The following is a 14,458-nucleotide window of genomic DNA, read 5'->3' on the forward strand; positions in this document are numbered from 1 at the left end:
AACTATTGGTGTCGCCCCATTATTTGTAGTTACTATATCAATGATTCCTGTTTGGGCAATTTGTTTCTAGTTCTTCTTTGACATTTGGCCTAATGGCATATGGCACAGTTCTAGCTTTGAGACATTTCGACGTACTGTTTCGCTTAATTTTATATTGAACTTCACCTCCTGTCTTTGAGTCCAGTGAGTCTTCAAACACTTTTTATACTTGTCCAGGAGTTGTTGTAAGTCATTCTTTGAATTCATTAGTTGATTCACCACTCCCCAGTTGAGTTTAATTTTTCACAACCATGCTCTACCAAATGAAGCTGGAAAATTTCCATGGACAACATGAAGGGGCAACTCCGCTGTTTGTCTCTTTACTTGTAATTTTACCGTATGGTATGATCTATTCTGGATACACCCATAGGATAACATGTTATGACTATAAAGGCAGATGCTTCAATGTCTGATTAGAAGTTGTCTCAGTTATCAATGATACAGCCACATCCATATCATCTTCTATTTTGAATTGGTTATCATCAAGTTTTGGAAATGCCCAGAAACCTTGTTGACTGCCCCATACCAACATAACGCCTTGTTTTGGCCCCTGAAGTTGTTCAGGTAAATCATCGCCTCAGGGGTTTCGAACTTTGTCGATCAGCTTATGGACAAGGTTAGTCTGCTTAGATTTTTCTTCTGATACAGCTTGGTGATGTTTGCAGTGCCCAGCATGCTTTGGCAATATGATACTTTTTAACCACCGTTCTTATACTCCAGAATTTTCCTGCTGACTGTCCAACCTGTGTCCATCAATAACATGGCTGCCCCCTTGCCACCCTTCCACCCTTCTGGCAGTCTCCATCTTGTGGATGTTCATTCCAGCCCCTATCTGTGAAGCATCTTTTGTTGCTAGCTCCATAGATGTGGCAACATCTGCAGCAGACTCGAGTAAAATCGCTTACAGTAAGTAGTTTCCTCTGAATAGCTTCATTGCGGAGTCCACATACCAGCCTATCACAACAGTGTCTTCTAGTTTCATAGAATCCCTTCAGTGCAGAAGGAGGCCAAGTCTGCACCAACCTTTGGAAAGAGCATCCTACCTAGGCCTAGGCCTATGCCCTATCCCGTAACCCAGTAACCCCACCTAACCTTTTGGATACTAAGAGGCAATTTAGCAAGCCAATCCGCTTAACTTGCACATCTTTGGACTGCTGGAGGAAACCGGAACACCCAGAGAAAGCCCACGCAGACACGGGGAAAAGTTCAAACTCCACACAGACAGTCACCCGAAGTCCCTGGTGCTGTGAGGCAGCAGTTCCAACCACTGTGTCACTGTGTCGCCCGTGTTTCAACAAACTCTCATTACTTTGCTGATCTTCTTAAAGTTGCTACAAATTGTAAAATGCTTTCACTTCTTCCTGACCATGGTAGTGGAACTGAAACTTTTCTGCAATTAACAGTGGCTTGGTGAGAAATGCCCTTCTAGAATTTTCATTAATTCATTATAGGTCATGTACAGTAGCATAAATGCTTCATGCCCTACCGAACCAAGAAATATTGTAACCTTTAGGTCCTCTAGTGTTTGATTCACTTTGAGATATTGTTAAAATCTCTTCATACAATTTCCAAGTCTCACAGTCTTCATCAAATGCATCCATGGCTCCCGCTTTTCCCGCCATTCCAGATACCAGCTCCTGGGTTCTATACATCAGCCCCTACTTTCGATTTCTTTTTGATGTACGCAACAAAAAATCTCCTTATCCACAAGGTAAACTCCAAATTTTTCTTTTGTCTGACTGTGGTGTCTCATTCTCCCCGAGTAATGGATAGAACAGAGACACAGACTTTTGAATCTCTGTTTCACTTTGCTGCATGCATGATCCCTACAATCTAGAACCTACCCACTTCAATGTCAAGCAGGTTTTCAAATCTGCATTCTGTTTACTCATGGTTTCTTTTTAAACCTTCTTTTTAAACCTTCAGCATAGGTAGCCTTTGCTTCACCCACTCTCACCACCCTCTCCACTTTTTTTGTCGGCAACGTTTGCTCCAGCTGGTTTTATGTGCCACAATCCTCGTCTCCAGTTTTCTCTTTTGCTATATTCTCGATGTGCGCCGCAGCGAGAAAAAATATGGAGGTGCCACGCACTGGACTTCTCACAAACACAATGCAAGGTTCATCAGGAGATAAACTAAAGATGGTGAACTGAAGCCCCCCCCCATAAACTCTGATGATGTCACTACAGATCATGTGACTTTCCACCAGCAGGGATGTATTACTTAAATACATAACAGAAATAAAATGAATTTTCATGTTTCAGGCTCTTGTCGGTGGAGGATAATCTACCCTGGTGCAAAGCCATGTTTTAAAATTGCATGGCTATCCCAGGAACATTATAAATATCCATAGATTATTTAGAATGTAATGAGAGATGTCCCAAATGTACTCATCTAACATTCTGTCAACAAGACCCAGGAGTAGAATCTATACAAGTGCTCAAACACCTAAGACCTCTGTTTGTCAAGGAGTCCTATGCAAACCACAACAATGCTGATTTAGCAGTGTAACCTGTCCACTGCCCTTTGTGTTCTACAAATATTATGTGACAACTAATTTTTCCTTTGATTCGTAACTTTTGAAAAAATGAAGAAGAACAGCCACAATTTAATTCATACTTCAAAGAATGCCTTTCCCTTACAAAGTCAAACAGAGAGAAAGAACCACACATATCACAGACAAACTTGTTCATCTGTAGATTGAAGAAATAGCTAAATAAAAGCAGTACGTGTGGATTGGGCAGCGCAGAAGGCAGTGTCCTTTCATTTCGGGAAGCTGGATGGGAAGGCACCCAGCATACAGGGTGTAGTGGATTTCTTTTTTATAAAACTGCGAGGAAATTAGATTCGTCTGCCAATTCAGTTCGTTTTGGATGTAAATCCACAGCATGCAAGTGCTCATATAGTCAGCACCACACTGCAGTACACACGGAGAGAAAGTATGGAGAATGGAACAAACACTGCTGCAGTGGTACAGAGTGTTCTTCAGACGCTGGACTTGAGGCACATTTTGAGAGCAGAAGATTTGGATCACATCTGGTCTGTGCTATTTTGGGAGGCATGATGCCATCACAGACTGCAGAGCCGTTTAAGTTTACAATTATTCCTTGGCCGTAAATTTTAATTTCAAAAAATAGTTTTATGCTAAAACAAATATGAAAGTGGGTCTGTTTCAGAAATGAATATATTCCAGACGTTTTATCATTATTGATTTATGCTTCGTGAAAACGATTCCGACAACTTGCATCACAGATATCAAACACCACACCTGAGTAATTTGGTGAAATTATTTCAATGCAATAAACAGAAATTACCAAAAGTTTCTTCTAACTAGACCCCCAAAAGGTAGGATTGGTTTTATATAGATTTATCAAGTTAGGAAGAAATAGATCATGGTCAAAGTATGCAAATTAACAGGATATTTATACATATTGTGTGTCAGGTTTGCAGTGATTCAGGTTTGGTTCTGTTTATTAGTTTCTTAGTCTGATCTTTTGCAATCTGATTTGAAAACTTTGATTTCAACTCAAGTGAAAAAGGGCAATGTCTGGAAAATAAATCAGTTAAATAATATTCTCTCCAGAATTACTTGAAGATTTTATAATCAGAGAATGGCGACAGTGCAGAAGGGGGCCATTTGGCCTCTAGTGTTCATCTGACTCACTACAAGAACAATTCAGCTACTCCCAATTCCCCATCTTTTCCCCATAACTCTGCAGTTTTTATTCTCTCCAATTGCTTATCTAATTAGTTTTTGAAAGTTGCAACTGAATCTTCCTTAGCCACCCTCTCAGCTTCCTGATCCTAATTACTCACCGCGTGAAAAGAATCCTTCCGCCTGTGCTTTTGGTTCAATCACCTTAAACCTGTGGGGACCATTTCTCTCTACCTCCTCCATCTAAAAGTCTCTATCAAATCTCCTCTCAACCTTCTCTTTCTGAAGGAGAACAGCCCAGCTTCTCCAATCTACCCATGTAATTAAAGTTGATCACTACTGGTATCGTTTTCATGAATCTTTTCTACACCCCCTTTGAAGCCTTCATATCCATCCCAAAGTGATGAGAACAAAAACATGTTGAGATACAACTGAATTTTAAATTTAGCACTGAATGATTACCAAAGTAACCCACTAATGATTTTAATGTTGTGCAGTGTGCCTGCTTCTTAATCCATTAATTAATACCACCGACAATTAATCTTAGGAAGTTTGCTCAATAGCTGAATGTTATGCAGTTTTGTAACATTAATATGAAGAGATGTTTCAGCGGCAGTCATAAAAATATAAATCTTTATCTACATACATGCCCTTGATCATCCAACTCATTGTTTGTAAGTTTGAGTTTATCAAAGCTGATGACTTGTCGCATCCATGTGTCCCCAGAAGCTAGAGAATCTGGATGGATGTAGACTCGAGGAGGCACCGGTGAATCGGCATTTCCAGCCACCATCCACTTGGAACTGTGATAAACATACCTGCAGTCAGAAAGGAAACAAATAACAAAATCAAGATACCCTCCGGGAATATAGAACAGCTCGCTCCCATTTACCCTTGTATCATTGGAATGGTGACTGAAACTAAAAGGAATAATAAGATCTCACCTATGACCGGTGTGTTGACTTGATTGTGAGTGCAAGTTAAAAGCTAGATCTGAATGTAGACAAATTTTAGTTTGTTGAACATTCAAACCACGAGGTGTAAATCTTTGCAATTTGCATGTAGTTATACAGTTTTGCCACAGAAAATTCTGAAAGTTGATTTTTCATGATCATCTATGGCTATTTCAGTAAATACAGCAATACAATATAAAATAAATATTCTCATTCTCATATTAGCGACATGCCCTATTACTTAAACAAGTTCTTTCTTTAACTCAGGTCCTCCTGCTCTCAAACAATTCACAGCTGTCACCCCCACCCTCCACCAGTGCAGAGATACACACTTTGGAGGGTGTCGTTAGTGGACAGGCTTCTGGGACACAATCTAATGAGCAGCACACAGATGCTGATGCACATCAGGTGGAGGCAGGAACATCCAAGGGAGTCAGCAGTCGGAGGTCTGCTGGATCCGAGGGCTCAGCTGAGTCCCAGTCAGATGCCGAGCCTCTGGATAACATTATCCCGGAGCTGATGCAGATGCTGGGACAAGGCTATGACTTTCAGGAGGGGATGTCAGCGACAGTCCAGTCAGTGCATAGCCAATTGGAGTAGACCCAAAGGCTATGGGTGTAGAAGATGGCGCTGGCAATGCATGGCACCGAAGCCAACACTGCTAGGATAGTGACCCCAGTGGAGGGCCTGCAGCACGAGATCAGCATCATGTGTGGAGGTGTCCAAGGCGTGGCTCAGTCAGTGACGACGATGGCTGATCGCCTCGGCAGCATGTCCCAGTCGCTGAGGGAATAGGTGGGAGGGGAAGGAAGGAAATAGGTAAGAAGGAGGGTATTGGGAGTGGGGGTGGTCAATGGGGGCAAGGGATGAATGGGGATGAATGGGGGGGAATTGGAAGAAGGAAGGGGGAGAGCTGACGAACAGAGCCTTGCCCATGAGAAGTGGGTGAGAATGAGAGGCTTCCTAGTCCTCTGAGCATGCTGGACCCTAGCCACCACCTGTCTTCCATTCTCTGGCTGCTCCCGAGGGTCCTCCCCAGGCCTGTCCTCCAGCCCCTCCTGTTCCAGCCCCACCTCATCCTTCTCAGACGAGGATGCATATCCTTCCTCTTCCTCCTCCAGCACGTTGCTCCACTGCTGTGCCAGGTTGTGGAGGGCACAGCAGACAACCACAGAGTGGGAGATCCTCTGGGTGGGGTATTGCATTGCACCACCCGAGTGGTCCGGGCATCAGAACCACATTTTGAGACGTCCAATGTTGAGACTGTTCAATGACAGCACGGGTGGCAACATGGGCCACGTTATATTGGGTCCCCATCTAGGTGTCTGGCCTTCGCACTGGCATCATCAGCCAGGACATGAGCGGGCACCTCTTATCCCCAAAGAGACGACTCGTCATCCTGGGGTGGTCCTTGAAGATGCCGGGGATCTCCGATTGTCCCAGAATGTGGCTGTCATGCACGATCCCTGCGGATCAGGCGCACACATGCATTATCCACAGGTGATGGTCGCACACAACGTGAACATACAGGGAGTGGAACCCCTTCCTGTTAATAAAGGGCATGCCCTGTTACCCTGGCGACATGCATGCCATCTCTTCCCCCCCCCCCCCCCCGGACCTAGGGCATCCAGCGATGGCAGAGAATCCTGCTGCCCAGGCATCTTGATGGGCCTGGTCCAGCTCAAAGTTGATATAGTCAGCTGCCCGGGCATACAGGGCATCCGTGACCTCAGGATGCAATTGTGGGCTGTAGTTTGTAATATGCCGCACAGGTCCCTGTTCAAGCCCTGGAAAGATTTGATGGCATAAAGGTTAAGTATTGTGGTGACCTCCATGGCCACTGGAATTGGGTGTCCTCCTCCTCCACAGGGTGCCAGGTCCACAAGGTCAAAGCACAGGTGCCACATTGTCTCCTTGTTGAAACGGAGCCTCCTGCGGCACATGCTGTCTGTCATCTCCTTGAATGGCCAAACATGTACACCTTGGGCCTTCGCTGGCATCCCCCTCTGAGTCCCTCCTCTGCCTGATGGGTGGCCAGGTCTGCACATGGGGTGCCGACTCTAGCCTGCGCCGGCACTGCTGCTGCTGCCTTCTCCCGGTGCCTGGCCATTGTGAGGGCTGGTGCTGCGAGGTCAACAACACAATCCATTGTGCTATCTGCAAGGAATTGGAGAAGTAGAGAGGCCGCCAACCAATTAGGGCTCTCATTGCAGGACCCTCAAATCCCCCAAGCCTCCCCCACCCTTACGTGTCCCACCTTCTCTCAAAGTGCCATGGTTGTGCTGGAGAACGCCTCCCTGCACACTCACACTCTAGACCCCAAACCCAAGACCCCTACTCGGTACCTTAGGGAAACCAAGCTCAGGTACCCATCTGATCCACACACTCACTGCCTGGTCATGGGAATATCCCCATTGCTGAAGCCCAGCTCATGGGGGTTTGCTTGTTGGCTGCTGCCTCTGTGGTGCTGATGCCCCCAGGGTTCAGGCAAAATTGTTCAGGCTGTTATTGCTGGGCAATAACATTCCTCTGAGACATGGCAAGAGAATGCACTTGAGAGCTGTGAAGTGCTCACATAACTAACAATGGCAATTCCTTATTAGCAATAACCTTCAGCTGTGTAGGGAAGAAGGCCACTGCGCATGCGCTAGTTGGTGCTGGCCGAACTGCACATGCGTGGACCCCGCAGTACCGGGTTCAGGCTGGGATCGGCAGCTGGAGCCGCGTGCCACCCCACTCTGGGCCACAGAATGGGCTCCCGGAACGGGCGCCAACGCCGGAGTAAAACGCTTCTGTTTTTCCGCCGGTGTTGGCACTTAGCCGATGGGAGTATCCCGCCCAATATTCCTATTCTTTAATTTCCCGTCTGTCAACCAGTCCATCTCAATACATCACCGTCCTTCCATTCACTTTAATTTAATACGCTAATTGGCATGTAATTTCAAAACAATCATTCTACATTTATTTTTCATTTATTTAAATATGCAGGAAGGCAGGCCGGCACTTTTCTAAGCTGTCAGTCTCTATACAGAGCATGCCACTGCCTCTAAAAAGGTTTTACTTGCCATTGAAGGGGTGTTTTTATTATTTATTTTGCCTTCCACTGGCAGGAGGTGTACAGGTACAGCTTTGGGGAGATTTTGTTTCCCCAGGAAGGCTATGGTTAAGACTCCCTCACTAGAAATCATGTATAGGAGGAACAGTAAAGAAAAGTGACATTCATTGTCACCAAAAACTTCCTCACTATTAAGTTAGGGGAACAGGATGCAATGCTGGAAAAATGAGGGAATGTCATTTTTGAGATTGGCACACCAAGTGGAAAATATGAAAAATGTTCAGTGACATCAGAAGAACTGCCACAGTAAGTGTAATCACCTTTACATATAAACACTATTCTTCACAAATAGAAATGTGGATTCAATTTGAATATTCATCGTTACATCCATATGGAGATAGCATGCAGAGAATATTTACTCCTTTTTGCATTCCTTCATACAACATAAAGCATAAGTGCAGTAAACAAGGCAATATGTTTCACATAGCAGTTCACTGTTTGGCTTTCACAGGGTCACCATTGAGCAATTGTCTAGGGGGTGTCATCAAGAAGTTTGGAATGCTGTTTGAGGTGATCTGGCAGTTGCTAACATCTTCCTAAATGCGTCAAGGTGGAACTCAAGAAATTACCAGGACAGGCAAAGAACAAACCATGCTGACATAGTGCAGTCATTATAAGGAGATGATTCTTTGAGCCATGGAAAGGTTTGGCAAGTGTGAGGTTGGAGACAGGCCACCATGGTCTAATAAATATTCTCCATTTATCATCTTTTCACTTCCATATTCCGTGCAGCAACAATTACTTGCATTTTTATAGTGCCTTCAATGTATAAAAATGTCCCGAGTTGTTTCACAGGAGCATACCCTATCAAGATTTAACACTGAGTCAAAGAAAGAGGTATTAAGAAGGGTGACTTGGTCAAGAAGGTAAACTTCAAAAATGCTGTTAAAGGATGAAAGGATGAGAGAAAGGTGGCGCGGTTTATGAAAGGAACTCTAGAGCTTATGGCCTCAACTGCTGAAGATAAACTCGCTTATGGTGAGGTGAAGAGAGTGGGGCATGCATTAAGACGCTACCGTTTGAGGAACACTGAATTATAGAGCTGAAGGAGTTTACAGGGATTGGGAGTGGTGTGGTCCTGGAAAGACATGAAGATAAAGATGAGGATTTTAAATTCAATGATTGTTGCTTGAAATTCCTCTCATTCACTGGACAGTAATTTGGGTGGTAGCATGATCCCAGTGTTATCTGAGCTCGTCTGCAGAATGGAGTTTCCAATTATGGTCATGGGTCATGGTTGCAACAGGATTGTGATTCTCGAAACATCATCCATTCATTCTTACAAACCTTCAAGTAAGGTAGGTGTCTGCATGTTGCATAACAAAATAGTAATGGTTGAGGTATGGAGCTGGTGAAAACAGGTCACCTCTGATCTACCAAACAGGAGTGATACTGCCCATAATTAAGACCACTGGATATTAACAACACCCGATGTTGATGCTGAATATTTTTCCTTGTGAATTAATTCTCTCTATACAGTCATGCAGGAGTAAGAAAATAACCAATGGTTGTTTCCATTCTTTCAGGTTTGTTGAACGTCTTTTGTACTGCAATTGTCAATACTTCAGGAAAGTGTCACTTAGCAAGCTGACAACCTCAGCAGACAGACACAAATGCACAAGCGGTATAAAGACAACAAGAACTTAAAGCAAATAGATGCTCACTACCAAAGAAAGCTATACTCCAACATTAACTGAAACACAACGTGGGCAGCATGGTGGCACAGTGGTTAGCACTGCTGCCTCATAGCGCTGAGGTCCCAGGTTCAATCCCGGCCCTGGGTCACTGTCTTGTGACGTTTGCACAGTCTCCCCATGTTTGCGTGAGTTTCAGCCCACAACCCAAAGATGTGTAGGGTGGGTTGATTGGCTACAATGAATGCCCCTTAATTGTAAAAAAATGAATTGGGTACTCTAATTTTATTTTAAAAAACTGAAACATCACAGGCCTTGCTCTAAGCATGACACCAAAGTAGGTCAGGCAGACAGGTAGCTATTTTATATAGACAAGTTGCAAGTTGAAGCAGTGCCTTGTCTACAACTGTAAAATTTAGAATGGGAATTCTGTTGGCTACTTTTCAGATTGAAATGTGGTCTATGCTTGCTTGCCGCGCTGAGCTCTTTCAGAATTAGTTAAACAGAAGTGGCTCAACTACTGTGAAACTTACCGGTATCTCTTATTGTCCACAGCGATGATATCCATTGCTATGTAATATTGCTGATGAGGATCCAGCCCTGTGATCTTCACTCTAATTGCTGGGAACATTCGCCTGTGAATAAAATTAACCATGTTTTATAATTGTAATGAGTTCATTAATAGGTTTTATGTTTCCCTCTTCCTCACCAGCCATTATCATTCCCTGCCTGACTGAAAGCACAAACAGATTGTTAATTAGCAGAGCGGCAAGTGCTGAAGAGCAATCTGGGACTTGACCCCTTCTCCAGTTTCCCTCGTCTTTAGGCCTGCACATTCTGGTCAGAGGAAATCTCAATTTGTTTTGGTATAAATAATGTTTCTCTCTTCCCCCACTCAAACCGTCAAAATGCTCAATCTACACGCTAACTCTTCACGCATAGTTGGCTCTTTGGCAGTAGAGAAACATCTTTCAGTTTCCTTCATCGTATCCTTAGATCTTAAAACATGGGAATGTTTTAAATGTTAGCTCATCCCTTAGTTAATCATTTATGGAGTTTGGCTACTATACATAGCCTGAGGTGGAACATTCAGTAAAAATCAAAATTACATGCCATCACCACACAATTTCAAAGTTGTTCATCATGTTCACTAAGATTTCTTTTGGAGCAGAATTACTCGGTTATTGTAGAGAATGTTAGATCAGTCTTGCACCTGTGATTCCTTATTTATTCCTAATTTCAGTTAGCAGTCTGGACAGAGCAGGGGCCAAGCCAACTCAAAGTTCTCTGATATTTGTCTCAGCAGCTGGTTGAAGAGCTCCATAAACAGTGAACAAATGTTCGTGTCGTGGAATAGTACATCATGTTGGTGAAGATGACATTCCAGAGAAAAGCCGAAGTGTGGACTGAGAGACGGAGTTCGGTTTATGAAAATGAAAGTTTCAGAATAAAAAACAACTGAAGATTTTTAATCAAGGGTTATTCAAACTTTTGAACCCTGTAGCGGTTTGAGTTCTACGAATGAATTCCTGATCAGTTCCGTACCAATAGCGTAACATAACTTGAAGCTTTATGACACTCAATCAAAATAGGGGGCTGTCAGCTTTGCTAATTATTCCTAAGGAAAAGTGCACTTCAACGAGTAAACTTGACTGTGTCTGAACGTTTTGTTTTGATTTGTCCCATGTTGACACCAGGGACATTAGAAAACTGAATCTGGCCCCAGTGTTTTGGCATGTATCCCTGTCAATACCCCATTTGACCTTTATAAATTATAGTATAATCGACAACGTAACAGTTTATCCTGGATGAAGAAAGCTATATGAGACAAAAAAAACCCAAATCCAATCCAATCCAATCCTGGGAGGGCAAAGGAATAGGGCACAAATCAGAGATAAAATAGCAGCTAAAGTGAAGAGCGAATTTTAATTTACTCCAGAACATATAACAGGAAAATCTAACTTATTTGGAATTTCTTTGTATTTGGTAATAGCCAATTTCTGTCCCTTTGCAAAGTATACAAAGGGAAACTTGTTTCCACACAATTGAAAGTTGGCAAGTCCAAGAAGGGTTAATCCTGTTTCAACCTGATTTGCAAGCTGCCCATTCTTGTACAGATTCAAATTCGCTTTCAAAGGGTTTTTGAGTACCAGTCATTTTACATATGGCCTGTTGAGCACAGAATAAGTGGTGACACGTATGCATAATTCAAGAGAGTTGTGTGCTCAGAATTCATTGCAATGAAATTTAATGCCACTTTGCATTTTCGCCTTTGCCCTCACTCTAAAAAATCTCAACAAGGGAATAACTGAAAGTGAAATTGTATGGCAGAAACAGTTTAGAGAAGGGAATTAAAGGCCTATTTTTATTAACTTTGACTGCCTGGATTTCCTTCCTCTTTGAGCTTTTCAATGTCATACACTTATATTTAGTTCTGAATGAAATCAGTGCTGGGTAAGGTTCTGAAAATGATTCGTTGAAATCGTCAGCAGTATCTGTGTGGTTATTTCCCAATCTTTTTCCATTATATTTTCAATGCCTCATTTGAAAACATTTTCCGAGTCATGCCCAGTTCAATCTGTTTACTAGCAAGGTGAAGTTGTTTCATCAGGGTCACTGAGGGTTTTTTCTTTAGAGCAGCACTTTGGATCAGTCAGTGATTCCCTATTTCGTAACTGCAGTTAGTAGTCTGGACAGGGCAGTAAAATGAAAGGCCAAGTCAACTCAAAGTTTCCTGATACTTTTCCTAGCAGCTGGATGCAGAACACCATAAACAGTGAACAAATGTTTCTGTCCTGCAATAGTGCATCATGTTGGTGAGGAACCTGCAACACAAAGATGTGCAGGGTAGGTGGATTGGCCACGCTAAATTGCCCCTTAAGTGAACAAAAAGAATTGGGTACTTTAAATTTTTTTTTAAATGTTGGTGAGGATGACCGTCTATAGAGGAGAAGAAATGAAAGAGCAAGTTTCAGAATAAAAAGTAAAGCAATTATGTTTAATCAGTGGAAACGGTGAATGGGTTCAAATAGACAACAGATTTATATCAGAATTCAGACGCATGTACTGCAATGCACACTTGCTGAAGCAGCAGAGTGTCTTGTTTGGGTCCTAATCCTATAAGCTTTGTGAGGAAAAGACTGAAAAGACCATCTTGGGAAATCCTTGGGAGATTCTTAAAATTAACCCACAGGAAATACACACTGGCTCTGGTTTTCCACCAGCCGCTGGCTGGTGTCACTCTGGCAGAACCCACCAGAAAATGGAAGGGACCCAGTTGTGTTTTGGTCTCCATCAATTCTACACTTTTCCAGGCAGCCTTGTAAGGCGTAGAAGCTCCGCCCACTGATGGCAGGGAGTAGCCCCTGGATGCTTTGTTGTGGTGGGAATTTACCGACCTTTTGGAGTTCCCACAGCCACAGCTTAGTAGGAGTCTAGTACCACACACCGTTATATCGAAGGAGGCAAGGAATACTTGGTATGAATGCACGTAGCATCAGTAGTAGGAGGTTGTAAGTTTTGGCAAGGGAAACAGCCTAAACTCCTGAATTACTATTTACTGCGTCAAAAGTTTGCACAGGGGACTGAAGGGGAGATAAATAGTAACAGGGAGGAGGAAAGGTGGATGGGGCACCAAACCCTCACCCGTTGTATCATAGAATTTACAGTGCAGAAGGAGGCCATTCAGTCCATCGAGTCTGCACCAGCCCTTGGAAAGAGCACCCTAGTCAAGCCCACGCCTCTACCCTTTCCCCTTAACCCAATAACCCCACTTAACCTTTTTGGACACTACGGGCAATTTAGTGTGGTCAATCCACCCAATCAGCTCATCTTTGGACTGTGGGAGGAAACCGGAGCACCCAGAGGAAACCCACACAGACACGGGGAGAACATGCAGACTCCGCACAGACAGTGCCCCAAGCCAGGAATCAAACTTGGGACCCTGGAGCTGTGAAGCAACTGTGATAACCACTGTGCTACCGTGCTGCCCTGGTCAGTGGGTGACATGGACACCCACTGACCCATGCAAATGAAGTTGGCTGCTGCAAACCATGCAAACTGTGGTACTGTCAGTGTTGGTCCACCTGGAGGGAGACGCCATCCCTGCAGAACAGTCAAGGTTACAGACTGTGCATTTTAAAATCACAGCCTTCAAAAGGCTGAAGCCAAAAAAACAATCCACAAAGCTCGGATCAACATTTCTTTCAATAAATCATCCCCAAAAATGTAAATATTGAGGGAAAAGGTTAAGTAAATTATTTCAACTTTTTAATTCATGGGAACTGTGATTTGAATTGTTTCTTTTTCAATCCCTGTATTCGAAACCAGCTGTTGGCAGCTTCAAGTTTCATGAATCCAAGTTTTGTTAATTCTTGGCTAGGCTGCAAAATCTTCCATGTAGCATGGGGTGGGAGAACCAAGGGTGTTTCTTGAAAAATAATTTACTAAAGCTTTAAATATATAATAAGAATAACACAAGGGCAACAGTTTTAGCGGTTTGTGTTTGGTTATTTTTCTGATCGATTTTCTCTTCTTCCCTTCTGTTCTGATGGCAAAAGTTTCCTTGCTGGGACTCAGCCCAACTGGCACTTGGACCCTCCTGCAACGCTGCCCAATGGACATCATTTACAGTGTTCCATTGTGGAGGAGAGTGCAAACCAGCCTATTTCCATCCTCGCTTTCTGTTTCCAGACAAATGAAATGACATCGGGGTTGACTTGACTGGATGGTTGGGAACTCACCACTCTTTAACACGAGGTGCAGCAACTATTCGTACCAACAGCAACTCACCACTCTCTAACATGAGGTGCAGCAGCTATTCTTTCCAACATCTACCCACATTTTATGTCGCCCTTTTACCAACATTCCAACTCTTTTGCAGGAAATTGGAATTCAGCAAGCAGAAATATTGGACAGTGGAGCAGAAGAAGAGGGGGCGGTAGGAGTGGGGGGGGGGGGGGGGGGGGGCAGAAAAAACAGCCCAGAGTCAGAAGAGCAAAATCTGTGAGTTGGAAGATAAGACTGCAGAAGCTTGACAGAGAACAATGAAGAAAGGACTCAT

At 43.5% G+C, this 14,458-nt stretch overlaps 1 protein-coding gene across 2 annotated transcripts in view; it reads right to left on the reverse strand.

The window, feature by feature from the left end:
- tbx15 (T-box transcription factor 15) overlaps positions 1-14,458 on the reverse strand; it is a 106,427-nt gene that overhangs the window by 50,918 nt on the left and 41,051 nt on the right. For both annotated transcript variants that reach the window (XM_038801965.1, XM_038801967.1), the window contains 2 exons: positions 9,930-10,031; positions 4,341-4,512 (listed from right to left, as the gene is read on the reverse strand). In XM_038801965.1, coding sequence (XP_038657893.1) covers positions 4,341-4,512; positions 9,930-10,031 — 274 coding nt within the window. The remainder of the gene's footprint in view (positions 1-4,340; positions 4,513-9,929; positions 10,032-14,458) is intronic.

The sequence above is a fragment of the Scyliorhinus canicula genome, chromosome 7, assembly GCF_902713615.1.
Source record: "Scyliorhinus canicula chromosome 7, sScyCan1.1, whole genome shotgun sequence".
NCBI classification, from domain to species: Eukaryota; Metazoa; Chordata; class Chondrichthyes; order Carcharhiniformes; family Scyliorhinidae; genus Scyliorhinus; species Scyliorhinus canicula.